Source organism: Amborella trichopoda, chromosome 2 (assembly GCF_054954075.1).
Source record: "Amborella trichopoda isolate Santa Cruz 75 chromosome 2, AtrichopodaSantaCruz75HAP2 v2.0, whole genome shotgun sequence".
Classification (NCBI taxonomy): Eukaryota; Viridiplantae; Streptophyta; class Magnoliopsida; order Amborellales; family Amborellaceae; genus Amborella; species Amborella trichopoda.
In genome coordinates, this window is record NC_142337.1 from 58,498,950 (window position 1) to 58,524,825 (window position 25,876).

The 25,876-nt window shown below is 34.6% G+C and overlaps 2 protein-coding genes across 23 annotated transcripts; one reads left to right on the forward strand and one right to left on the reverse strand.

Annotated features, from left to right (window-relative positions):
- Nucleotides 1-1,050: 1,050 nt before the first annotated feature.
- IREG3 (iron-regulated protein 3) lies at nt 1,051-9,332 on the forward strand. 18 transcript variants are annotated; one of them, XM_006841380.4, is made up of 14 exons: nt 1,059-1,541; nt 2,569-2,779; nt 3,264-3,327; nt 3,638-3,762; nt 4,166-4,255; nt 4,448-4,630; nt 4,721-4,795; nt 6,020-6,121; nt 6,463-6,580; nt 6,694-6,840; nt 7,570-7,676; nt 7,759-7,872; nt 8,258-8,550; nt 8,873-9,332. In XM_006841380.4, exons 1-13 carry the CDS (start codon nt 1,390-1,392, stop codon nt 8,540-8,542), a joined length of 1,773 nt encoding a protein of 590 aa, XP_006841443.1. In that variant the 5' UTR covers nt 1,059-1,389; the 3' UTR covers nt 8,543-8,550; nt 8,873-9,332. The 18 variants fall into 18 exon arrangements, 14 of the variants coding, with proteins under 14 accessions (XP_088715030.1, XP_006841443.1, XP_088715026.1 ...); XR_016049798.1 differs by having other exon boundaries at nt 1,078-1,541; nt 7,453-7,676; XR_016049799.1 differs by having other exon boundaries at nt 1,078-1,541; nt 2,613-2,779; nt 6,020-6,288.
- Nucleotides 9,333-12,341: 3,009 nt separating this feature from the next.
- LOC18431251 (heme binding protein) lies at nt 12,342-18,069 on the reverse strand. 5 transcript variants are annotated; one of them, XM_088858913.1, is made up of 8 exons: nt 17,555-18,054; nt 16,966-17,033; nt 16,643-16,709; nt 16,105-16,259; nt 15,852-15,922; nt 14,461-14,529; nt 13,322-13,422; nt 12,342-12,580 (listed from the first exon to the last, which is right to left on the reverse strand). In XM_088858913.1, the coding sequence occupies exons 1-8, from the start codon at nt 17,810-17,812 to the stop codon at nt 12,551-12,553; spliced, it is 819 nt and encodes a 272-aa protein (XP_088715039.1). In that variant the 5' UTR covers nt 17,813-18,054; the 3' UTR covers nt 12,342-12,550. The 5 variants fall into 5 exon arrangements, 4 of the variants coding, with proteins under 4 accessions (XP_088715039.1, XP_088715041.1, XP_006841442.1 ...); XR_016049800.1 differs by lacking the exon at nt 12,342-12,580 and adding an exon at nt 12,736-13,192 and having other exon boundaries at nt 13,322-13,654; XM_006841379.4 differs by lacking the exon at nt 12,342-12,580 and adding an exon at nt 12,736-13,192 and having other exon boundaries at nt 17,555-18,069.
- Between the last annotated feature and the right edge of the window lie 7,807 nt (nt 18,070-25,876).

Here is a 25,876-nt window from a genome sequence, read left to right on the forward strand (position 1 = left end):
CATGTTCATGCATCTTGATGCCAAGATGATCAATTTGAGGATATTTGGGCATCAAAACAACCTCTTTTAGTGGAATTTTTGATGTGGGCTCTAATTTGATTGTTTAGAACCTCGGCTCAATATAAACTTGGGAAATTTGCCAATCCCCAAAATGCCTTTTTTTTTTTATGCACTTTATCCGCCCAACTTTTCCCAGCAATTGCCACAAAAAATCATGTTTCATAGCAAATACCCCTATACAAAAAGTTATTTTTTTTTAGACGAAAAATACCCTTCTTCATATAACAAATTATTTTCAAATCCCAATAAAAAGAAACGCCGGACCGGTCACTTTAGCAATTGGCACAAAAAATCATGTTTCATAACAAATACCCTTATACAAAAAGTTAATTTTTTTGGACGAAAAATACCCTTCTTTTTATGTAACAAATCATTTTCGGATCCCAATAAAAAGAAACGCCCGACCGCTCACTTCAAAAGGCGGGATCGCCACTTCAAAATGTCGGACCGCCATATCAAAACCTCGTATTGCCTCTTCAACCCCCTAAACAAAAAGTTAAATTTATTTTTGACGAAAAATACCCTTCGTTCATGTAACAAATCATTTTCGAATCCCAATAAAAAGAAACGCCGCATTGCTCCATTCAAAAGGCCGAAAATGCCGGATGCCCCTCCAAAATTCCGGACCGCAATATCAAAACCTCGTACTGCCTCTTCAAAATGCCGGACTGCAACTTCAAAACGCCCGACCACCACCATGAAATGAAATGCCGGACTGCCACCACGAAACACCGAACCAGCTATTTCTGTTCAAAATACGTGACCGCCCTCTCCAAAGAAAATAATTTGTTGTATGAGGGAAGGATATTTTCTTAAAAAAAAAGTAAAAAATAAAAAATGAGCTATAGGATATTTGCTACAAAAAGTTGAATAGGTAAAACGCGTGAAAAGTCCATTTTAAAGGGTTTTGCAATTTTCCCTATATACTTTTTCCAAAATAAAATGATACTAAAAATACCCTATATTTTAATGCAAATTACTATCTCATTAAAATTCCAAAAATTTCCGCGACCATTTGCTTTGGCGGGTGGTATTTGGTCCACCGTCCAAATATTGTATAAACCACTCAAAGCTGAGTGGTGGCTTTCTCCCTCTCTCTCACTCTCTCTCCTCTTTCTCTCTCTTCAAAACCGGATAAGGAGCACGCTCTGTATTTCTCGGCTTGCCTCTGCAAAATCCTACTTGTTATGTGCTCCATCAAAACCCCAAAAACACCGCAGCTTTTCGAATTCGTAAAATCCCATTCTGTGGGTTTTGAGCCATTGAAGGCTGCATGAGTAGTTGCAGGCCAGCTACCCCACCTTGTAAACCAAGGTTTTTGAAGCATCAATGGGGTTGGATATTCTTCTCTCTCACCCCTCTGCCCCTTATTTCTCTCGCCACCTTCCTCTCTCTAACCCTCGTCCCACTTGCTGCCTCCATTCTCGGCTTCGGCTTAGGCTTAGACCATCATCACAATTTTCAACACTACCTTGTTTCAGGTAAATGGAATCATCTATCATTTTGAACTATTGATATTTATTAGTTTGCTTCTGGAAGTTCAGAAATTGTATCTTCATTTTTGGTACCTTTTCATTAGGTATTTCGTCTCTGGTTGATTTAGGGTTAGTTCATTTTCTTTTTGTTTTGGGTGGAGGTATTTAATGGTGGAATTGTTGGGATAGAGTTTAAGAGTGTCTTCATTTGTTAAGCAATATGATATGAGAATGAGCTTCGGTGGTGTTTATAAATTATCATTCATTATTCTGGTTAGTTCTTTTTCTTTTCTTTTTTTTACCCAAGTTGTTCTGGTTAATTCTTTTTTGTTCTTGGGTGGAGCCATTTCGCCCTTTTTCTTGTAATTGGAACCATTTTTCCCTTTTTGGGTTGAAATTTGAGATTTCCATCAGTTGTGTGAATTATTGAATATGAGTTCAGCACAAAAAAAAAAAGGCCTTGGACATTGTTGAATGAAGAATGTTAGTCTAATTTCGTTATGTCCCCGAGTGATGGAAAGAGACTTTGTTCCTTTTTGGTCTTTCTTTCTCTCTTTTTGATGATTTGTGCTATGAAAAGTGATTCTTGTAAGGAAATTATGATGTGGGGGTGCCATAGACCCTTTGAATCTCAATTATTAATAAAAACTCGAGGTAGTGTCAGCTTGGTGTTTTTTTAGCAACTTATTTGGTTGATTTTAACATTCTTTTGGATTTGCCTCAGTCCTAAGTCAATGCCTTTTAAGACAATTCTTTTTATTGAACCATTTCATCTGCTACAACAGTTCTCTTTCTTCTCTAAAAAATACATATATATTCTTGTCCCTATGGAAGCTAATTTACTGTTTTAGCTTTCCAGAGGTGTGATATATGATACTGCTCTCAGACTCCCTTCTGTGTTAACTAATCTTTGTGGAGCTTTATTTTCGATCTCAAAATTTGAAATTTATTAGGTACTGTCTGTAATGCAAGATCGAACTTTTGGATTGGCAAATACACTAATTGACTTCATGCTCTTTGTTTTTTCTTCTAGGATAAATTATTATAGTTTGAAATGTTACTTGAATGCCGATGTAGAAATAAACAACATTGCTACAGAGGATGATATCACTGAGAATCTTCCATCTATTCCATCTGGATGCTCCATTCCTGTCGTGCATCTCGATACAGAGCTGCTTGAAAATGAATCTTTGCAACTTCTCAATAAAGATTCCTATGTAAATAGTCTTTGGACAGCTTTGCCGGTAAGAGTTGGAAATTGTTGAGCTTTGGTACGCACTCGGTCATCAATATTCATTGAATATATATATATATAGATATATATATATATATATATATATATATGTACCTCAAGGATTTCACTTTGTGACTTTGTGTTGCATATTATGGCTCTATGCTGCCTCGTTCTCCCTCATATTCTGTTAATACAATTACTAATAACAGTTATCTTGTGATTTATTATTATGAGGAATTATACTATAATATGGTTCAAGTCCACTAAGGTCATCAACGTCCAATCAAATGACGGACGGTGGTGGAAGGTGTGGGACCCACCATTATGGTCATGTTTTGTTTTGAGAGGCCCCACTCTCTCCGTAATTGTCCATCATTTTACTGGATGGTGACAATCCCAGTTGGTTTTCAATATTCAGTTGATTCTAGTATACTTCAATATTATATCTGAGCTTTTATCAATTTGGTAGTAAGTTTCCATTATCGACTTTTCAGGTTCTTACGAAAGAGGAACAGGATGCTCTTGATGCAACTCCTGCCCATCCTGCTGGCTTGTATGGTGAGTTATATCGATCAATGAACATCTTCCCAACATGTAGTAGAGTTTTATTGCTTCTTCCTCTGTAACTGAATTGTTAGCCCATAGGGAGATGGGATTTGGAGTGAAAATTACTGAAGATAACTATTGAACTTTAAAATGTTACATTGGAGGCTTTAGTACCATATTTGACTTTGAGCTAGTAGTATTTGGAAAATGATGACATGTACCCTCATTTCTGCTTAAATGTTAGACAGAGAGTTTTTTTCCTCTGTTGTGGTACTTTGCCAATAGTTTCTGATTTCCTCGCCTGAATTAATCTTGATGTCAGCTTTGTATGCCAGTTTTCTAGCGGGCAATTTGGTGGAACAGATATGGAACTTTGCTTGGCCCTCTACCGTCGCACTCTTACATCCAAGCCTTTTGCCCGTGGCGGTTGTAAGTTTCTTCACAAAGGTACGTAACGAGTCTGTTGTCTTCATATTGGTTTTTATGAGACTAGTTTGAATCCTTGGATTTTGAAAGGCTCTTTTCTGGGGCTTTTCTGGCTTTCTCGTAAAAACATTGTAAGATGTCTAGGTGAATGGCCTAAAGTCTTTGTTTCCATCAAATTTATGCCAATATTGGATATACTTGACCAATTCTGGTGATATATAGAAAACTTATTCTAGTTTTCAGATGTTTTTTGCTCTATCTTTTAGAACATAGTCCTGGGACAGAAACCAAATTAAATTAAATGAAGTTTAGTCTATGAATCATTAGATAAACTTGTATCGTGGCATCTTGAGGGAGTTTATTTGTTTGTATATGCCATAGGTTGAATGAATGGAAATAACTAAGAAAAAAAAATGAAATGCAGCTTGCAATATTTGTTGGAGGCCCCTTGGTTGGCAATTTCATGGATTCCTTTCCTAGATTACTTGCATTCAATTATTTGAGTTTATTGCAGGTAAGGCTCACAACCTTACGGTATTTAAAACAAGCTATTTTTCCATGCCCTTTCATTTGGCACACAACTAGTTTAATAAGGTGTCTAGAGAAAGAAGGATAAACTAGTTGAAATGGTTTTATCAATTTTCTAGCTGGGTAATTTTTGACATACATATGGTGGGGAGCTTTTTGATGCCTATGTTGCTGTCAGACAGCTGCTCAATTGTTATCAGCAGCCATGATCATTTATGCCCTCAATACTGCCATGCTTGTCCCCTCTGCAACATCTTTACTTTTGCAACCTTGGTTCATTGTACTGGTATTAGCAGGCGCTATCGAGAGGCTTACTGGTCTCGCAACTGGGATAGCCTTTGAACGAGATTGGGTGGTACTGGTAATTGAATTTTTCACTGTTCTTGTTTGTTTTCTAAAGGAATTAATTTTCTTCTATGTTCTAAATTTTGTTATGTGTATTATATTGCAGTTGGCGGGAACAAATAGGCCAATTGCTTTGGCCCAAGCAAACGCAATGCTCAGTCGAATTGATCTTCTTTGTGAGGTAAAGGTCAATTGCACCCTGGACTTTATACGTGCAAAGATATATATATATATAAAGCTGGGATTAGCCCAATAGCTCATATGAACATATGAGCCCAACGACCCATATTGAATCTGGACCGATCTGACGATCACGGATGTCCAGTACTTGGTATTTTTTTTTTTTGTTATAAATCCAAATTACTTGAAATTTTAGGTGTGTGTTCTTCTCATCAAGACGCACTTAATAAAAATATAAAAATATTATTTGTAAAAAATAAAATGACCAAAATACCCCTGAACTTTTTTTGGGGGTACTTTGGTCAATTTATTTCATGTAAAATATTTTTTTGATATTTTTTTAAGGTTCACCTATTTTTGATAAACACACGCTTAAAATTTCAAGTGATTTAGATTTGTAGAAAATAAAATAAAATGCAAATAGTATCGGACATCCATGATCGTTAGATCGGCTCAGATTCAATCTTGGCCGATCTGACAGTCACGACCTCATTTTATATTTTAATTTTAATTTGTTTTCTACAAATCCAAATAACTAGAAATTTTAGGTGTTCTTCTCATCAAGGTGCACCTAATAAAAATATTAAAAAAATAATTTGCAAAGAATAAATTTACCAAAATATCTTCAAAACTTTTCAGGGGTATTTTGATCGATTTATTTATTGCAAATGTTTTTTTAACATTTTTATTAGATTTTCCTATTTTTAAAGAATACGTGCCTAAAATTTCAAGTGATTTGGATTTTTATAAAAAAAATTAAAATTAAAATACGAAATGAGGTCGTGATCTGATCAGCCCAGATTCAATCTGGGCTGTTGGGCTCATATGTAGATATGAGCTAGTGGGCTAACCTCAGTATTTTCCATATATGTATATATAGGAAGCATCTACACAACACCTATGGGGCGAAAATGAACACTGTTTTCGCCCTTAGGCTCATCACTGTCCAAAATAATTGGACGGCATGCATTTTTGAATGCCACAGACATGCTAGGTCTGTGGCAGTTAAAAAATCAGGCGGAATGCCGTCCGTTGCGGGTCCGTTCAATAAACCGCCTCATAGGCATTTTTTAGGGTTTTCCAGATATATATATAATTTTTGGAATTTGCACACTGCATGACGCCATGATCAGTGATATTTATAATTAGTTATTAAATTTTGTTGTATAGCTAATCTGTGAGATCCTTTTTTACGCTTGTGTAATGCTGTTCATCATGCTCGCAGATTGCCGGAGCTGCTATCTTTGGTGTACTTCTGTCCAAGTATGACACAATTACATGCCTAAAGCTTGCTGCTGGTCTTATGATATTAACACTGCCTGTTCTGGTAATGAATTATTTTCTTCACCACTTAGTTAAACAAGGGAGAATATACTCTGGTCCAGTAGACTATGAAACAAATGGTCTAGTGGGATTTGTGTTCATGATCGCCCAGTGAAATGATGGAAGGTGCTGGAGACAGGGGACTCACAACTGGCATCATGTCATATTCTTGTAGGTCACTTCCATCACTCCCATCATTTTATCAAATGGTTATGACCCCAAAGGGCCATGGTTTTCTATAGTTGTTGGACTACAGAATACTTTCCTGTCAAACAAAAGCAGAATAGTTTGTCCCTTATTTTCTTTGATTAGTTAGGGTAATGGATGTTTCTTTTTCTTGTGTAGTTGCTTCTTGTCTGGGTAACTAACAGGCTCTCAAAGGGAGTACTCAGTCGCCCCAAGTTCCCTTGTACCTGTGGCAAATTGTGCAGACCAATGGATTTTCCTGCTGCTGGAAATCTAGGTGAAACTGCTGTTCTACCTATTATATCTATTCTCCTTAGGTATGTATTTTCTGTTGTTGATTTCATTGGGTATGTTGCGGAATTTTATGCTGTTCTTTTCTGAATTGTATAGTGGAAAGGGTTATGGATTCCATCAAGCATGGATGGTTTGAATATAGGCAGCAGCCTGTTCTCCCTGCAAGCCTTGCATATGTGTTACTTTACTTCAACGTTGTTCTTGCACCGGGGGGCCTGATGACTTCATTCTTAACGCAGCAGGGTGAGTTTAGTTCTTTGCTACCTGATACGAATTTTCCATTATAATGCTGTTGGTATGTAAACTGTTAGATCTCTAATGTTGTATTTATCTGGAGTATATAAACTTCTAGCCTTATTTGAATGATCATTGGACCTGAACTTTTGGAATTAAAAAGTATCCTTGTCTTTCTGAGATTGATTAATAATTCCCTGTTGTTTTAGAATTGTTTAACATTAAAAAATTTCCCTGTTCTTTTGGAATTGTTTAACATTAAAAAGTTTATTTATGATTGGTAACCATTAAAATATAAACTTCAAAAAAATCAGTGCATGTTTTATTTATACTCTAGTGGTTTACATACCTGAGTTGAAGTAACTTAGTCCGTAGGGGGAGCTCATTTTGCAATTTGTCAAATTGGCAACTATGTTCAATATTACAGGTATTTCTTAATGGGTGCACACCCTAATGTGGGGCATACCGCCTGTCAAAAAGGAAAATCTGTTTAGTTTCCTATCTTCTCATAGTGTTCTGGGAATTCAATTCTGATGGGCAACAGATATGCATTCCGTGAAAATATGGCAGACTTAATTATGTGGATTTCTCGGGTTAATAGTTAGTCACTCTTTTCTGCAGCTGACATGGTGATCATTTGGAGCTAGATAAATGTTACAGAGGTTTTCTTTTTTATCTGAACTCAGTTATCTGAAGTTTTGATGGAAGAATGCATTTCTATATTCGTAATTTCATCAGGTCTAAATCCATCAATTATTGGTGGATTCAGTAGTATGTGTGCATTCATGGGTGTGGCTGCAACTTTCATATCTGCTGGCCTGGTCAAACGGCTTGGCATTCTCAAGGTCTGAAGTCTCTTCAACCATTGATTGATTTCCTTTTCCTCATGTTTATACTTTAATCCTTGTAATCCCTTGATTATTACAGGCTGGAGCAGCGGGATTAATATTCCAGGCCTCACTTCTCACTGTAGCAGTTGCTGTGTATTGGAGCGGTTCTCTTTCTCACCAGAAACCCTTGCTTTTCTTTTTGTGTTTAATAGTAAGCAAACCCCTCCTCTTACTCAATGGTTCATGGTTCATTTCAGTTTAAACCCTTGCTTTTCTTATTTTCTTTGCAAAGTGAGCTCTGCTTTTTTCCCTGTATTTAATAGTAAGCTCTCTCTCTCTCTCTCTCTCTCTCTCTCCTCTGACCCACACCTGCCAGAAAAAACCCCCTGCTTCCTATGTCTAGTAGTATGCACTACTAATTCCTCCTCATAGTCCTGAAAGGTCTTGGGGTCTTGGGGTACCCCTTTCTGTGTCTCTGTGAAACACAAACTAGCTCTCTTTCTCCTCAGAAACCCTTCTTTTCTTTTTTCTTTTATTTAGTAGTAAGCAATCTCTCCTTCTCCCTCTCTCACACGCATTTTTCTCAACTATTGCAGGTGTTGTCTCGGTTGGGTCATATGTCATATGATGTTGTTGGCTCACAGATACTTCAGACTGGGATTCCGGCATCGAAAGCAAACCTAATTGGAACGACCGAGGTTTCCATAGCAAGCTTTGCAGAGTTTGTAATGCTAGGGGTTGCCATTATAGCAAATGATGTCTCTCATTTTGGGTTTCTTGCGATGCTGTCTGTTGCCTCGGTGGTAGGGGCTGCATGCATGTTTTGTAGATGGTTGGCCAATCCAACAGATGAGCAAAGAAAGCTGTTCTCCTTGTTTTGATCTTCTAGGTAAGTTTTGTTTAATACTGGCCTCACTTGTGTAATTTTGGGAAACCATTTACACTATCTTTTCAAAATTGCATTCAGAATTTTATCTCCGATCCTTCTGTATGAGACATATATATATTTTAAATCTTAGAGTTTTGAACTTCTGGTTTGAAAATCATTTACGTTTGATCAAACGCGTTGTTCTTCTTGATAGCTCTCTCTCTCTCTCTCTCTCTCTCTTGTTTTGCAACCATTTTTGGTGGCAGCTTGCAAAGGTTGCTTCGAATTGTTATTGCATATATATGCAAGTTCAGAGGGATTTAATTGGTTTCCTCCGATACAGGCACTGGAATGAGCAATACTTTCATGCACCGTCTACAATTGATGTTCCCTCTTCCTACTTGAAAAGTAATTCACGTATTTTTGTGGCCTTCTTTTACTTAGAAGAACTGGATGTACGCCGTGCATTGAACAGATGAACGATATGATAAGAGAAGATATGCAGAGTGCCTCCTTCACTGATTCCCTGGATGTATGCGGTGCATTGAACAGATGAATGATATGATAAGAGAAGATAGGCAGAGTGCCTACTTCACTGATTCCCATCCATATTTGCCATATTGTAAACGTCTTGGATAATTGTGATCAATTTTACATAATGATTTAATTCATTGTTAATTCACAAGTAATAGTGAAATGTTATGGAATTTTTATGTTCATGGGAAAATGTAATTGTATGTTATGGATGAACAATTTGTATCTTAAGGTTAAGTCATAATGAAAAAAAGGGATCATTTTCGATAGTACCATCTCTCTCTTTTCCCCTCCTTTTTTACCAAAAATTTAGTGATAATAGGAGTAGAGACGAGGAAGTAGTTAAGATTGATGGTCAAAAATACCAAAAGTAGTGTATTTTTTATATCATGGGTCAATTTAGGAAAATAGAGAGATTGATGAAGATGTCGTATATAGAATTAAAATTGGGTGAGTGAAATGGAGATATGCAATTGGAATTTTATGTGATCATTGTATTTTAATGAAATTGAATGGCAAGTTTTATAGGACAATTGTGAGACCACCTTTGTTTATAGGGCAAAATGTTGGGCAGTTAAAAAACAACATATTTATAGGATGAGTGTAGTTCTGATGATGATGTTGAGATGGATGAGTGCCAAGACAAAAATGAATATAATTTGAAATAAATAGATTCAGGAGAATTCCAATAGGTGATAAGATGGGAGAAAATAGACTTAGGTGAGTTAGCCACATACAGCGTAGGCCCAATACAACACTTGTTACGAAGTATGAGTTAATTCAAGTAGAAGGCTAATTCAAGTCGAAGGTAAAAAATGATAAGGTTGGAAGTAGTGAGAAAAGATATAAGTATTTATGATGTCATTGAGAATAGAAGATCCAAAATGACATGGTTGGAAGTAGTAAGAAAAAATATAGGCATTTATGACCTCACTGAGAGTATGATCCTTCATAGAGCAGAATGATATACTAGGATTCGTATTGTCGACCTTAAATAGTTGAAAAAAAAATATAATGATAATGATGATGAACTTTTTCTTCTTTGTTGTGCGTTGTGTGGAGCCACACTCACCATGTTGGCAACCGATGGCTTTCCAAGACTAGCCTAGAACAACAAATCTTTGGGACCACGGAAGCAAAATAATCTTACGCATTCCCAGTTAAGAAAAAGAAAATTTCCAAATTGTACTATCTATATATTAGGGAAAATAATATCCGAATATTTAATTTTTGGAGGGTGAGATCTAAGTTACAGAAAACTCAAATTTCAATTTGTTCAGTGATTATTAAGGGCAAACATTTCAATTTGTTCAGTGATTATTAAGGGCAAACATTTCAATTTGTTCAGTGATTATTAAGGGGAAAAGTTTATATAAAACCGAGGTTCTAATATTTGAGCCTATCTCAAAAATTTCACTAGAAGAGGTTGTTTTGATGTTCAAACATCTTCAAATTGATCATCTCGACATCGAGAAATATGGACATGAGAAAAAAATAGATTTCAAGTTTTGGAAATAGTATATTTTGTAATTCATTTTTGGACCGTCACTTTTCAAAATTTTCAAGTTTTCATACCTACACGATTTTTGAAGCTTTAAACGTTATAAATAAATATAAAAACATATTTTAAGACTATCATAAAGATTTTCAATATTAAAACCACATTTTTCCACACTATTTGAAGGTAGGCTCTAATTTGATTGTTTAGAGCCTAGGCCCTATACAAACCACACCCTTATGGAGTGGCTCTCAAATTTTCATAATGAAAAATCCTCCCAAGTGGGTCTTCTAACAGAGGGAGCATGTATACAATATGCTCCCCCAGTAATACAATATAGGCGCTCTTTTTTAAATGTAGATGGCTATCTCAAAGGGAAGCTTACTGCAACACCTCTCTTGGAAAATAGCTAGTTGGGAGGATTATTTTAATTAGAAATTTTGAGATGCATCTAAGTATCATCTTTTTTAAAGACCAGAAGCTGGATTTTGAGTTCTTGGAGATGTATACCTTGTTCCTGGGCAATCTCGAGATATCATTTTTGTTAGGCATCCAGAAAATGAGAATCAATTTTTCTTTCCTCTGTGATACCACATCCCCAAAATTGCCGTCTAAAAAATAAGCAGGTATACTATGCTCCCGTGGGAGCAACTGTCCAGCTGCTCCCTGAGGAAAACTTACTTAAGAAAATTTTTTAATCTAAAATTCTAAGAACCCCCTAAATATCAGTAGATATTATTTTCAAAAGAGAAAATTTGAATTTGAAGTTTTCTAACACTCAGATGACGATTTCTATTCAATCCTGATATGTTACTTTTGTTTTTGCTATTTGTAATTTTCTTTTGTGAGGATAGCCTTAAGATTTGAAGATGTTTATCACATAATCATCAAAGCCTTATCTCAAATATTTGAAGTCGCTTACACGATCTTGTTATGCAATTCTGTACTATCAAAGATTATACCCTCAGTAAGACTATAAATCTTCATATATTTTCTCACTACTTTCATCTATGTCCATTTGAACTTTCCCTTACCCTTTTATATCATTTTACTTGAACCAAATTGCACGTCTTAAACTGGTGTTGTATTGCGGTGTACGGCCTAAAACTCTCCATTCATAGTCATCTTTGATATATCCTAAGATCAATTACAATAACAACAACAATAATGATAATGAGAATAATAATAATAATAATAATAATAATAATAATAATAATAATAATAATAATAATAATAATAATAATAATAATAATAATAATGAGAATAATAATAATAATAATAATAATAATAATAATAATAATAATGATAATGATAATGATAATGATAATGAGAATGAGAATGAGAATGAGAATGAGAATGATAATGAGAATGATAATGATAATAATAATAATAATAATAATAATAATAATAATAATAATAATAATAATAATAATAATAATTTTGTGCTCCAAAATCAGCATGATTTAATGTCTATTGCGATGGACGTCCAATCAGATTCACAATCAAGTTCGAGCTGTGGAGAAGGGCATTTTTTGTGTGTACCTTATTAACTCCAAATAATCCATTTATACCAACAAAAAAACAGAGAGAAATCTTGGAGTGAAATAAATATAAAGGAAAATGGAAGTTCTGGGGTCCACCAATCTCCCCTACTATGTTTGATCCGCAGGTCCAGGTGAACGATTTGGACACGCAGTCCAAAAATTCTTTTCCAATATAAAAATAAATAAAAGAAAAATGCACCAAGCCCCATTAGAAGCATTCTACCTATTGCCACTAGTGCGACTCAAGTTCATATATTATTTTATACTTATTATAAAATTAAACAAAAAAAATTTAGGTAAAAATGTTAAATTGTTCATGTCGCCGTCATCATCATCATCATCACTTTTTTCCAACTATCTGAGACCCGCTACACAAATCTTAGTCTACCATTTTATTCTATCAATGACCATATCCTCAATGAGACCATAAGTCACCATAAATTGCTCATCTCTCATGAGTATTTGATAAATTTCTCTACAAAAAAGAACAGCAATTTGGTAGATTCCACTATTAAGGATGGCTAGACAAGACAGAATATATGTCAATAAAAAAAGCTATCTGCTTGTGATCGCAGCAAGTTCAAGAAATATGATAAAAAAACATGGTGCTCTTCGTTCAGAGAAACAGACTTTCAACGGCAAATTGGCTAATCTATTATCACTTAAAATACAAAATATCAATTATCAAACAGGAGAAATAGGAGATCATATACACATCTCATTGTCAAAATCGAAACACTACCAAATCAAGAGGGAAAGGGAGGCTTTCCGAGATTCAGATGAATTGGAACTGATCCTACAAATGATCAATGGGTGTAAAAGGAACAGATTTAGATTTGCGAACCCAATAACCGACAAATACTGACATGCAAAAGGCCACTACTGATAAGAGTAGAGAGAATGCATTTGCAGCGTCCCAAGAACTACTGGAACCTCGATGAACATTTGTAGAGCCTAGAGATATATCCAAGGGAATCCAATCACAATGAGCAGAATAATGCTGAGACCCACTCCATGGCCTATTGTCCACTGGGTACCAGAATGCGACCGCCATCTTACTCGACTGGCCAATCACAAATTGAACATCCTACATTTCCTAATTGAGTTAATACATGTGATGGAATCTAATATTTGTTTCTTGCCATAAAGATCAATAACAGATGTTCTCTCTCTCTCTCTCTCTCTTGAGCGCAATCAATTCTTTTGCATGAGTTACCTGTTGAAGGTGGTCCATTGTTCTAAGAGGCCTCGAGAATTCAAAATAGTATGCACCATTTTGGTCAGCTGATGCATATGGGCTGTCTTCCTCAACAAAACCTGGAAGATAGTTGCAATGTGGTAGAATCTATAGTTGCAAATGTGGTAGAATCTATCAAAGCAAGTGCAAAAGTACTTCCAAGTTATGCAGTTTTCATGTCAAAAGTTAATCATTACATACAGAACTTGGGCTGATTACCATAGTCTTTTAAGGGAAAAACAATACGAAGGTGCGATTTTTAAGATAAACCATGCTATTTTCCCCTGTTCTTTCTTCTCCTTGCTGCAGTACCTATAAATTCCAAGGTTAGACTACCTGGACCAAGCCATAAAGCTCCAGACAGAAGGATCAAGTTTCTCCCCGTGCAGGTCCCCAATTCCAGAGGGACTTAAAAGAAGGTAATACCGTTCAACAGTAAGGGTGAAAAGAGAATTTTCATCATTGTCAAATGCGTTTTTCTATCTTTGAAGCTAGCAGGACACAAGGAATGTAAGTTCCTTTCAAAGTTTTAGATCTCATCTCTCAAACAGAAAAAGAATAAATTTTTTAGCATTCTTACAACAATTCTTTTCTTTTGTTTTATTGATGTAATAAATAAACTAATTCACCACAAACTATGGAACATAACAATCTCCACAAATCTCAATGAGACATACTAGGGGACCCAGGGTGATGTCCATATAACAACATTGACTAAAATATCTGATTCCCTATAAGTCTGTTTATACACATTGGTCGAAAACCATAAAGCATAATAGCAAATGCATGCCATACAACAATCTTGCGTTATATGGCACAAAACAGGGCCGCCCACCACCATAAACCTTCTGTTTCCGATGATAGATGGTGGAGATTAACTAGGCACAGTTTCCAACAGATAAATATTCACCTGGGTAGGGTTGATCTCAACCACCCATAATACGTGAACAAACAGTGGATTTCAGTGCACCACATGCCGAACACCAATGGTGCATAGTGGGCTTCCCCAAAAATAAAATACGCAGGGAAGGTTCTTAGTGCGCAAAATAAAAGATGATGTTTACAAAATGCAACGGGGTACAGGAAATATTTCAAGACAATAAAACATAAACACGTACCAGAGTGGATATTAAGACTATCATGCCACCATGCTCCCTTCCAGTCGTTCTGTGCACTAGAATCATTTCCTATACAAAGAATAAATAATTATCAATTATAGTTGGAAAAGAATCTCAATTATGCTGTCATTTTCCACTTTCTCATCCAGCAAACCAGTGTTTCTTGTATCTATTAGCATTACACTTAATAAAGAATACATTTCATTAATAAAGAAAGAAATGGCAATACACAATTTCTGGACTTAAAAACAAAAGAGCCTCATGCTTGCAACAATCGTGGGATAATCACTGCCTTTCAAACATTTAACTGGATCCATTATTAAAAATTAAGAAAGTAGGGATCAGGACAAATAGAGTCATGGTTAAAAGAAAATGAGAGATTACAAGTTCGAACACAATAGCATCTTGATTCTCTAGACAATCGAAGATGCTTTTATGAAGTTATGCAGAAACTGATGCCCTATGGCTTACTGGAGAAAGATTTCACCTTGTTCATAAGTGATATGGTGATGCAAGAGGAGATTTAATCAATATGATATGCATATATAGCCTTTGACACTGCTGCAAAATTAGTTTCCCATGATGTTATATGTGTTTATCAGGTACGTGACAAAGGCGCAGCACCAGTTTTCAAGTACATGTGCATCAAAGGCTACTCTTCATTGTGGTGTCTATTGTATGACAAGTGTTGAGGTCTCACGTATGGAGGGTAGGAATTTAAATGATGGAGAGAAAAACTTTGTTGAGTGGAGAGGGACAGTGACTGGGCTGGGTCAAGTGAGTAGGGGAGAAGGAAAATGAAAGGAAGGAGAAGAGGGAATGGGGATTAGGGGGCGTTAAGTGGAGCATGCGAAGACAGGGATAGGTAAGGCTCCGCTGAGTCCATGGAGAGTAGACTCCAATAAATTTTTTATGTATATAGATATATCATTTAGCTTTCTCCATTCCAATTCAAAACAGCCATACAAAATGCCATGTTAAATTGTAGATCTTGTCCATTTTCTTTTTCTTGGTGAATATGCACTATCCAAATCTAGACATTCTGACTTTACAGTTATATTTTTCTACTCGAGCAGCAAGTTTCAGGAAAATAGTTCACCATCTAAATAATCAGAATCTACGCTTAAAAGCAAGAGAAACAACTCAATTCGACACAATTGAAAACTCAATCTTCATAATACATATCAATGGTGCATATTGATGGTCTAGTCCTGGAAACATACATGCCACATGCTATTCAAAATTTGTATTTGAATTGTGCACAAAGCCAGAAGGATATGTAACTAGGGAAAAGGTAGCAATTTATAATCATGCCTAAAATTTCACCACCAGCATGTGATAAGAAATATTATCTGTAAAATAACAAAAATTTTGAACAGCAATATTCATACCTGAAGGGCCCTTCCCATCAAGATAACGACAATGTGGGTTCCAAGAATACAAATCAACCAAATGACCAAACCTATTAGAAAGAAAAGAGTTTCAAGAAGATATAAATGCGCATACAAAAAAAAAAAGAAAAAAGAAAAAAGTAAAAAAGAAAACAAGAGAGGAATAAAGAAAAAGATTTTCAAGAAGCTATATTATACAGAAACACACGACGCAATTGCTATAGCAAATTCTAAAAGAAATATATTATAATACCTGTCACCCCCATTTCCATCAGTGTTATCTATAGTATTGCCACCATAGAGCCGTCCTGGAACTGCAGTTCCAATAGCGAAGTGCATAATATCAACTTCATGGCCCCGACAAGTTGTTTTGTTGCATGTCTTTACTGATTCTTTGCATGCACCCATCTGGTGGGACAATGCCTCTCTCAGTTCTTGGTCCAAAACAACATTACTTATAAAATATCAACAAATTTAAGATACACAAATTTTGGGGGGAAAGTAGTCATGCAAACATGAACCTTACAAGGTGGATATGAACCCACAATCTTCAAAAGGCATCATCAATTGCATAAAAAGAACATAATAAGGTGGATATGATGACGGATTTGTACAAGATACAATAAATTTTGTACCAATAGGGTGTACGAATAGGGCTAAATCAAATAACAAAATCTACGAAACATGAGTCCGTCTCTCAAATCTTCAAGGAGATGTCACTTGTTTTTCTCAATCATACAGTAAAAATAGTACAAAAAAATATGCAAACAATTGTTTTTAAAAATACTTACATTGTGATATGTGGCATGCTCCCCAACTTGGAACATGAGAGCAACAGAAGGGCATCTACTATGGTCTCTGCATCAGACTCAGATAAGAATAATTCAATACTGTTACTCCTTGTTTTAATAATTCTACAATACCTAACTGGAATCAAAATTCTCTTTATTTAAATTGAATTTCTGGTTGAACCAAATCTACATGGACCACCCCCCACATAAATCTAAATCAACCAAGAAAAACATAGTAAAAATAAAGAGAAAAAAGGGAGAATGATATACAAAATTCCGCGAAATTCGAAATGTTGAAATGAAAGAATTCCTGATTCACTTACCCGTTCACATAAGCATACTTCCCATTGACTTGGAGTAGAAAGAAAACATCGCTCCCATCATGTAAGGCCTGAAAAAAAACTAAAAATCAGAAAAACAAAAAACAACAATCATCATGGAGAAAAAAAGTACAAAATACAGATCACAATCAGTGAAGACAAAAAATAAAATAAACTGAGAACAGAACAACCATCTTAACAATGAGAGAGAAAGAGAGAGTTGCACAAAAGAAATTCGAGAGAGAGAGAGAGTTGCAGAAAGAAATTACAGAGAAATAGAGTTGCACAAAAGAAACTACAGAGAGAGAGTTGCACAAAAGAAATCACAGAGAAAGAGAGTTGCACAAAAGAAATTACAGAGAGAGATGCGCAAGAGAAATTAATAACCATCTTAAGAATCCTAACGAGAGAAAGGGGTGCACAAAATAGATTCGAGAAAAACAGAAGCAATAAAGTAAACCCAAATAGCCAAAAATCATTCCTCAGATGAGAGAGAAAGCCCTGTAGACAACAGCGAAACCTACAAAATGCCATCAATACAAAGACAACAACCAAGAGGAAACGAATCGAAGTTCTAAAAGAGTCTCTGCACCTTCACAGTGATCCGGCCACCTGGGTATTGATTCTCTTCGTCTGGGTCCAAAGCTGGAAGGAGAGAGAAAGAGAAACCATCAACATTGCTCCAGTCCTCAGGGTGGCCATCTAAGGTGATAGAACCAGGCATATAATCAGCTTGAATTGTTGCATCAGGGAGAGATTCACAGTGAGCAGGTTCTCCATGCTCATTGTGAGCTTCAGCCCACAATAACGCCGAGCAAATTACTGAAATTCCCAACAATAATCGAAGCATCTTTAGAGAGAGATAGAGAGGAGAGAGAGAGAGGGGCTCGGGTCAGCTACTCCTCTCAAAGAGCAGCCATAAACGAAAAATGGCACTCTGTCAAACTCTAGAGATACAAAGTCAATGGAAATAAAATGTAAAAAATTCCCTTGACCATGGAGAGTAGAGAGAGAAAGTAATGGAAATAAATACCTGAAAATTCTAGCGCCGAGAGGCAAGTAGTACAGAGAGAGAGATAAGGAAGTGATAAAACAAACGTGCAGTACAAGAACACAACAAGATTTACTAATCAAATTTGTACTACATCAAAACGGAGCGTGACGAATGAAAGGAAGAAAAGTCAGATGCAATCTCTCCCTCTCATCCGTGAGAGGGCGTGCAACATACTTATGTGGGAGTATACTATATGTTTGCTCCTTCAGGTGAATGACATCTAAAAGATTTAGTTTTCTAGTACAATATTTGGAAAGGAAAAAGTTTATACGAGGTTGAATTACAAAGGCACCTCAAATATCCATAAGAAAAGGTTGTTTTAATATTGAAAAAACCTCCAATTGGTCATCAGCACATCGAGTTGTATGAATATGGCAAAAAAAAAAAACAGATTTTGAGTCTAAAAAATAGTACATCTTACAATACATTATCTGGACCGTGCATTTTCAAGATTTTCATATGTTTATAGATCTACTTGATTTTAACTACTTTTGAAATTTAAAATTTTATAATTAGATATGAAAATATATTTTGAGATAGTCCTAATGATCCTTTTCACCACGATTACATGTTATGATACAATTTGGAGGTGAGCCTTAATTTGATTCTTTACCGTTGCAACCTTATAAAATCCACACCCATTTGGGAATCCACTTTAAAATCACTATTATATAAGTATATTAACAAAGATAAATAATTCTTGAGTTTCTAATACTTCAAAACCAAGATCGGCAGGGAAGGGTCGTTCACCGACAGAATTTGTATTGGATTAGATTGGTGATCCAGATCAGATTTAGATCAATCCAAACCCATGATTTAATTTTTTTTAAATAAATAAATTAAAATTAAAGTTAAAATAAGAGTTTATGGAATAGAGATTTAGAGGGGATCTAACAAAATATTAGATAAGCCAAAAAAAAGGAGGAGCCGGTTTCTATGTGGCCAAGCCTGCATATGTAGAATTATGGGCCTATCAATAAATCTATTTTTGAAATGGATTTTTTGACTTAATTTTTAAGGAGATGTAATCTGTAATATGGAGATCATGAATATGAAAAAATAAGTCAATTTTAAAAACTCGAAATAAGAATTCTCACAAGAAAACATTGGGACCATTAGTTTCTATTGTTTTTAGATGAACCACATATATAGTCATGCGGTCCATAAAATAATTTTCCACCAAAAGAAAAATCATATAAGGGGTTTTGGGAGGACCTAGATTGGAACTCATTCGATCCGAAAACTGGTTCAGTTCCGACTTATTCCCATCCATGTCTGAAACACAAGAGTTTTTAAAACATTGTGACTCACATTGAGGTTTTTAAATGCTTAAATCTAACCGTCTTGAAAGTTGGATAATAAATTTAGGGTTTTGTTAGTCTATACCACTTGTGGTGTAGACCCTTAAAGTGGTCAATATTTTTAAACATTTAGATATCCTTATCCTATAATATAATAACTTTTTATTTAAAGGTATTTTAAGTAATTAGTCATGGATAACTAGAAGTTTCTAACCGAAATACAAACATTTATTAACAATAGTTGACAATGACGTGGCCGATATAGTGTGTGACATCCCCCACAAGATGTATTAATTGTTTTTAACTATTAATAGAATGCCATAACTTTTTTATAAAAATATCCATTTTATTTTTTTAAATGACCAAAAATACCCCTACTTAAAAAACTTTTGTATTACAATTCAAAGGTATTTTAATATTGAACAAATGTTGAGTACTTTAACGGTATACACTACCAAGTGGTGGAACCTAACCAAACCCATAAATTTAAGATTATGACATACTTTTTAAGAGATTGACTCATAATCGTGTAGATTCCGTCTCTCCGTTTCTTTACTGTACAATAAAACCGTTCCGAAAAAAACGATGGCACAAAAATCATGGTTATATATCGCTATGTTACACAATTAAGGGCCAGGATTGCTTGCCGATATTCCGTTACTAACTGTACCGACCAGTTTCTTTCATAGAAAAGGGTTCTCTACTCATGACTTGGAGGTTGAACCATCGTTCACTTTGAATCTTCAACTATTCCGACCTTTCACACAAGCCAAAATCAGTGGGTCCAAAAAGCAATCAAATCTTGCAAAAGCCTCCATTACATCAAGCTCAATCGATGAATGCATATAATCCAAATGTTATATTTTTTTTGGCGCATATAATTTTTTTTGGGTAGATGGAATATAGTCCCATCTATTTACATGTTTCAAACATAGTTATTATTTTTCGAATGCAATAGTGAGAATGAACCTAAACCAATAGTTGAGGATCACATTGTGTTACTACTACAACCTCAGCCCCATTCTCTTACAACCTCATCCCCATCCCCATCCGCTTAGTGTAGAAGCACAGTGCATGCTCACTCCCCGAGGTAAAAGGCTCGTGAGAAATTTTTGGTTGCAAAGCCGGCCACGTGGGTATTTTCATAAAATAAAATTTAGATTTTCAAAATACCTAGATCTGGATGACTAGTGCTCTTTCTTCAATTTTGGGATATTATTTTTTCCTTATGTTTTTTACTTTTGAATGGAAAATTATTTTATTGCATTTTCAAAAATTTGGGCCTAGACAAGAATTAAAATGGCAGGAGGGAGCACAGTCCCATAGCATATTGCTAAATTTTGGGATGCTAAAATTACTCGTGAATGAACGTTTACCCTGATATGCAGTACTTTAGGTCTTAGGGTTGGAAACAGAGCGAGTCAACCTTGTTCTGATTCTAGCCCTAATCCATATAGGACCGGCTTGAGTTGTCCCAAATTGGGGAGGGTGTAGCCCAGACATAGCCGTGGCGACACCCTTAACCCATTCCCAGCCCACACAATTTTAGAGTTTCATCCATCCGACGATGAAGTCCCACGGGAGAATGCATCGTGCTTAGAAAGCACAATCCCTCGTTATCTTTTCAATCGTTTAAGAATGGTTAAGGAGTCGAAAAAGGCCTCTCTCCTCAAATGTAAAAGTAAGTCCTAGGAGATGTACTATCATATAATCATTATTATCAACAAAGCCTTTTTTTAATTATTTAGGGTCGGCTACACAAATTCTAGTCCGTCGTTTTGCTCTATTGAGGGGCATATCCTCAGTGAGGCTATAAGTTCTTATATCTTTTCTCACTACTTCCAACCATGATCTTTTAGTCCTACCTCTTGACCTTTTTGAAACTTCTACTTGGACTAACTCGCACCTCCTAATAGATATTGTACTAGGTCGGCATTGTACATAGCCAATTCACTTAAGTCTACTTTCTCTCATCTATCGCCTAATAGAGCCCCACTTTTGTTTTATCGAATCTATTCATTTTGAAGTCTATCTCTTACTGTTTTGACATTTATCTACCTTAACATTCTCATCTCAGCTACACTCATATATGTTGTTTCGTGATCACTAAGCATTCCACCACATAAAACAAAGTTAATCTTGTAGTTGTCCTATAGAACTTCCCCTTCAACTTCATTGGTATCCCGCGATCATATAAAATTCCGATTGCACACCTTTATTTCACCGACCTAGCTTTAATTATGTGTATGATATCTTCTTCGATCTATCCATTTTATAATCATAATTTACTTTACAAAAAATTAGACTATTTTTTAATTTGCGTGTGTGATCCTTATACAAGGCATGTTACTTTCTCTCAAACTCATAGTTCTAAATTACACATACCCCCTGGACTGTACTTTCGTCCCCTCAATACTCTTAATGTTTGGGAGAAAAATGTATTTTCTTCGATACTTTTTTTAAAAAAACTAAATCAACTATTATTTATTTTTGGGGAAAATTACATATATATCCGTTATATTTTACGTTATTACGGATGTACTGAATAGTTTTCGTTATTACATGTCTGTCCGTTTTTTATCTTTCATAACGTAATTTTTGAAAAAGATGACTTTACCCTTTTTCGGGTGTTCAACATCCGAATTGAAGGGCTTTTCAGATGTTCAACATCCAAAAATAACCGAAAATTCGCAGTCATATTTTTGGATATTGAACATTCGAAATTGGATGTCCAACATCCAAAAATAATTTCAGATGTTGGACATCCGAAAATAGCACATTTTCAAATGTTGAACATCCGAAAATGTGCCAGTGAAAAAAACCTTTTGGAATTTTGCAAGCATATTTTCGGATGTTGAACATCCGTTCATTTCGGATGTTGGACATTCGAAAATAACACATTTTCGAATGTTCTGCAGAATGTGAACGTTAAATTTTCGGGCTATTTTCGAATGTTAAACATCTGAAAAACCCTGCAATTTGGATGTTGAACACCCGAAAAAGGGTAAAATAATCTTTTTTAAAAAATTACGTTATGAAAGGTAAAAATCAGACAGACATGTAATAGTGGAAACTTTTTGATACATCCATAATAACACAAAATATAATGGATGTGTATGTAATTTTCTCGTTATTTTTGCAACCACCCCATAAGGAAGAGAATAAATCTAATTTTCTCTAAAAATTTGAGAGTTTAAATTTTAAAAAGAGAAAAATATCCCAAAAGTTTTTGAGAGAATTATCTCAAATTTCAAGATTTTAGAAAAAAAAATTATTTCAAAAATTACATAGAGATAAACGATCTCAAAGCTTTGAAATAGAGACGATCTTAAGACAAAACTGTTAAAGAGAATAACAGTATCAAGTTTTTAGAGAGAGAATTGTGGGTTTCTATATGTGGGCAGTTTTGACCAAAATAAAGTCATTTTCTTCGTTGAAAAGTGGTAATCAAAGATAAATAGTAATTTAGTTAGTTGTGAGCAAAAGTTTATGTAAAGGCCAAGCCTCAACAATCAGGCACATCTCAAAAATTCATTAGAAGAGATTGTTTCAATGCTCAAAAATCTTCAAAGTGATCATCTCAACCTCAAGATGAATTGACATGAAAAAAAATATATTTCAAGTTTTAGAAATAATGCATCTTTTAATATATTTTTTAAATGTCGATTTTAAAGATTTTCAAATATTCATTGATCTGCTTGACCTATACTATTTTTGAAGCTTTAAATTATATAATTAGATAAGAAAATAATTTTTCAAGGCATCACAAAGATTTTTGATAGTGAAACATCTTTCTGTACTATTTGAATACACGCCTTATGTTGATGGTTTGGAGCCTCGGCCTCATACAAACCCCACCCTTGAAATAATATGGATTATCTACAAAGAAGTGACATTAAAGTTATAATTATTTCCACTCATTATATATGAAATTGGATGGCTGAGGTGAGCCACAAAATCTACACTATTTTTTTTTAAACCTTATCGCTATTTAATAACACTTCCAATTTTTAAATTTAAGGGGCAAGTGGATTGCCTAAATTCCTATTATGTTGACCTCTTTGTTCTCTCTTTTCAATAGTTCTCTCTCTCTCTAAGTCGCCATGCCATTGAAGATGATATTATTTGCCACGTAGTTATATACTCTTGAAATTATATGTTTTTTAAGTCACGGTCATTGATGACCTTAAAATTGGGTCGCTAGTATGCTATCCATCCGCACAAACTGCAAAATAGAATTTCTCAAGTTATTTGACACAATTTAAACCATCCAATTTTTTAACAAAGAACTTTTTGTTCCTTATTCAGAGGGCTTACAAACTGGCATTTGCAATGGATTTTACATCTGATGGCTAAGTATGTTTGTGACTTGTTCTACTAGAACTGAATGATCCTATAATATGCAATCCTTTATATTAAGGAAAACTTGTATATAGGGAGGCTTTAAACAATAAAATTAAAGCCCACGTCAAAAATTTCATTAGAAAAGATTGTTTTGTTGCTCAAATATCTTCAAATTGATCATTTAGACATCTCGATGCATGGACATGAGAAAAACATGGATTTTAAGTATTGAAAATTGTACATCTTGTAACGTATTTTTGAATCGTAAATTTTCAAGATTTTCAAATTTTTATATATCTGCTCAATCTACACTATTTTTTAATAATTAAATTTTATAGTTAAAGATGAAAATATAATTTAAGAGTACCACAAAGATTTTCAATATCGAAACCATATTTCTCGATACTATTTGAAGGTGCGTATTACTTTGATTGTCTAGAGCATTTGACATCCTTGTGCAATGCCATACTAATATTCCTTCTCTTTCACTTATTTGTAGATGTCTCACTTACGTGGGAATACACTCACCCTATTAAAATCTCTATGAGTATTTTTAGGATTCTAAATTTTAGGTTGTAACCCCCTCAAACAAGCAAAAGAAGATTCTAAATTCTGGTTGTAACCTCCTCCACCAAGCAAAAGAAAAAACTTGATACTCTACACTGCCTGAAAAAATAACTCTTGAGATTGAATTGAAGGCTGTTCAAACTTTTTATTGTCAAATTTCAAACTCAAAATTCAATTTTATTTTCTTATTAGTACTCAAATTCTAAAATGGATATCAAGATTTTTGATCGATACATTCCTCTTAATCAACTCTTTTAATTAAGTGAGTCAACATACAGTGTGATCCTGCAAGAGCATACCATATATATATATATATATATATATATATATATATATGTTTATCAGATGATTTATGACGTCAACCATTGAATGTGACACTGGGTTAAGACAAGAAATTGCAGACGTCAGATAAGAGTAAGAAGGCTTCCTGTGCCTTGGGAACTGTACGATTTAGTGACGAGAGTATTTCTATACGAGTTCGTAAATTACGATCTTACGTTAAAATACCTTTTTAGGAGGATTTTTTTTTTCTAAAATTTTGACAACCACCTCATAATCATTAGATGTATTTTTAAAGGGATTGTATAGAATGAGACTATTTACTTTTCATATACGGTGGTCACAATTCTTTACAACCAGTTGATGTGAAATTTGATAGCTTGGATGTGTCATAAAGTTTGAAAAATTTTCTTTTGAAATTTGAGCTTGATCAATTGAATAATTGCAACCACACAATTTCACATCCAGTGATCAAGATTAATGTGACTACCTTATATCAAAGGTAAATGGTCTCATTATATACAATCCCATTTTCAAAATGGGATTTTCAAAATGGGATTGTATATAATGAGACCATTTATCTTTGGTTTAGGGAGGCCACAATTACTTACAATCATTCGATGTAAAATCTGATAGCTTAGGTGTGTCACAAAATTCGAGCAAATTTATTTTGAACTTTGAACTTGATCAATGAAATAAATGCAACCACCCAATTTCACATCCAACGGTCAAGATTAATTGTGACCACCTTATACAAAAAGTAAATGGTCTCTTTATATACTTTCCCTTTCAAAATAAAACAATTGAATTTTGAGTTTTTCATATGTAATCTTTTTTAGTGCCTATAGAGAGTTCAATTTAGATTTTTAAAAATTTATTTATGCCAAGTTGGTATATGTGTTGAAGAAGTTGCATCCCCTATATTCAGGTAAAATAACTACGATATTGAGTTTTATTTGAGGGAGTAAATGGATAATATACTCATGCAAACGTATAAAATCTTTTGACTTTCGAAAAAGGTCATTTTGATGTTAGAAACATACGGAGTTATCATTATATGTATAGATAGGAAGAAAAAAAAAGAGATTTCAAATCCTAAAAATAATACATCTTATAGCACATTATCTGGATTGTCCATTTTCAAGATTTTCATGCATCTATAAATCTACTTGATTTGAACTATTTTTAGAGTTAAAATTAGAAATAAAAATAGATTCTCGTACCATCCAAAGCATTTTTTATGAAAATTATATGTCATGGAGTTACACCTTACTTTGATTGTTTAAAGTTGCAACCTTACAAACTACATCATTTCAAAATATGTGGTGACAAAGTTGCATTATGTCTATATCTTAGTAACCTCCCGTAT

Bases quoted from the DNA above. Each gene is read 5' to 3' on its own strand.
- IREG3 (XM_088858900.1), top strand. From the start codon at position 1,334: ATGAGTAGTTGCAGGCCAGCTACCCCACCTTGTAAACCAAGGTTTTTG. The intron at 4,256-4,447 runs GTAAGGCTCACA...TGTTGCTGTCAG, and splicing joins ATTATTTGAGTTTATTGCAG to ACAGCTGCTCAATTGTTATC. The intron at 4,631-4,720 runs GTAATTGAATTT...ATTATATTGCAG, and splicing joins AACGAGATTGGGTGGTACTG to TTGGCGGGAACAAATAGGCC.
- LOC18431251 (XM_006841379.4), bottom strand. From the start codon at position 17,812: ATGCTTCGATTATTGTTGGGAATTTCAGTAATTTGCTCGGCGTTATTG. The intron at 17,034-17,554 runs GTGCAGAGACTC...GTTTTTTTTCAG, and splicing joins GTGGCCGGATCACTGTGAAG to GCCTTACATGATGGGAGCGA. The intron at 16,260-16,642 runs GTAAGTATTTTT...TTGTCCCACCAG, and splicing joins AGCATGCCACATATCACAAT to ATGGGTGCATGCAAAGAATC.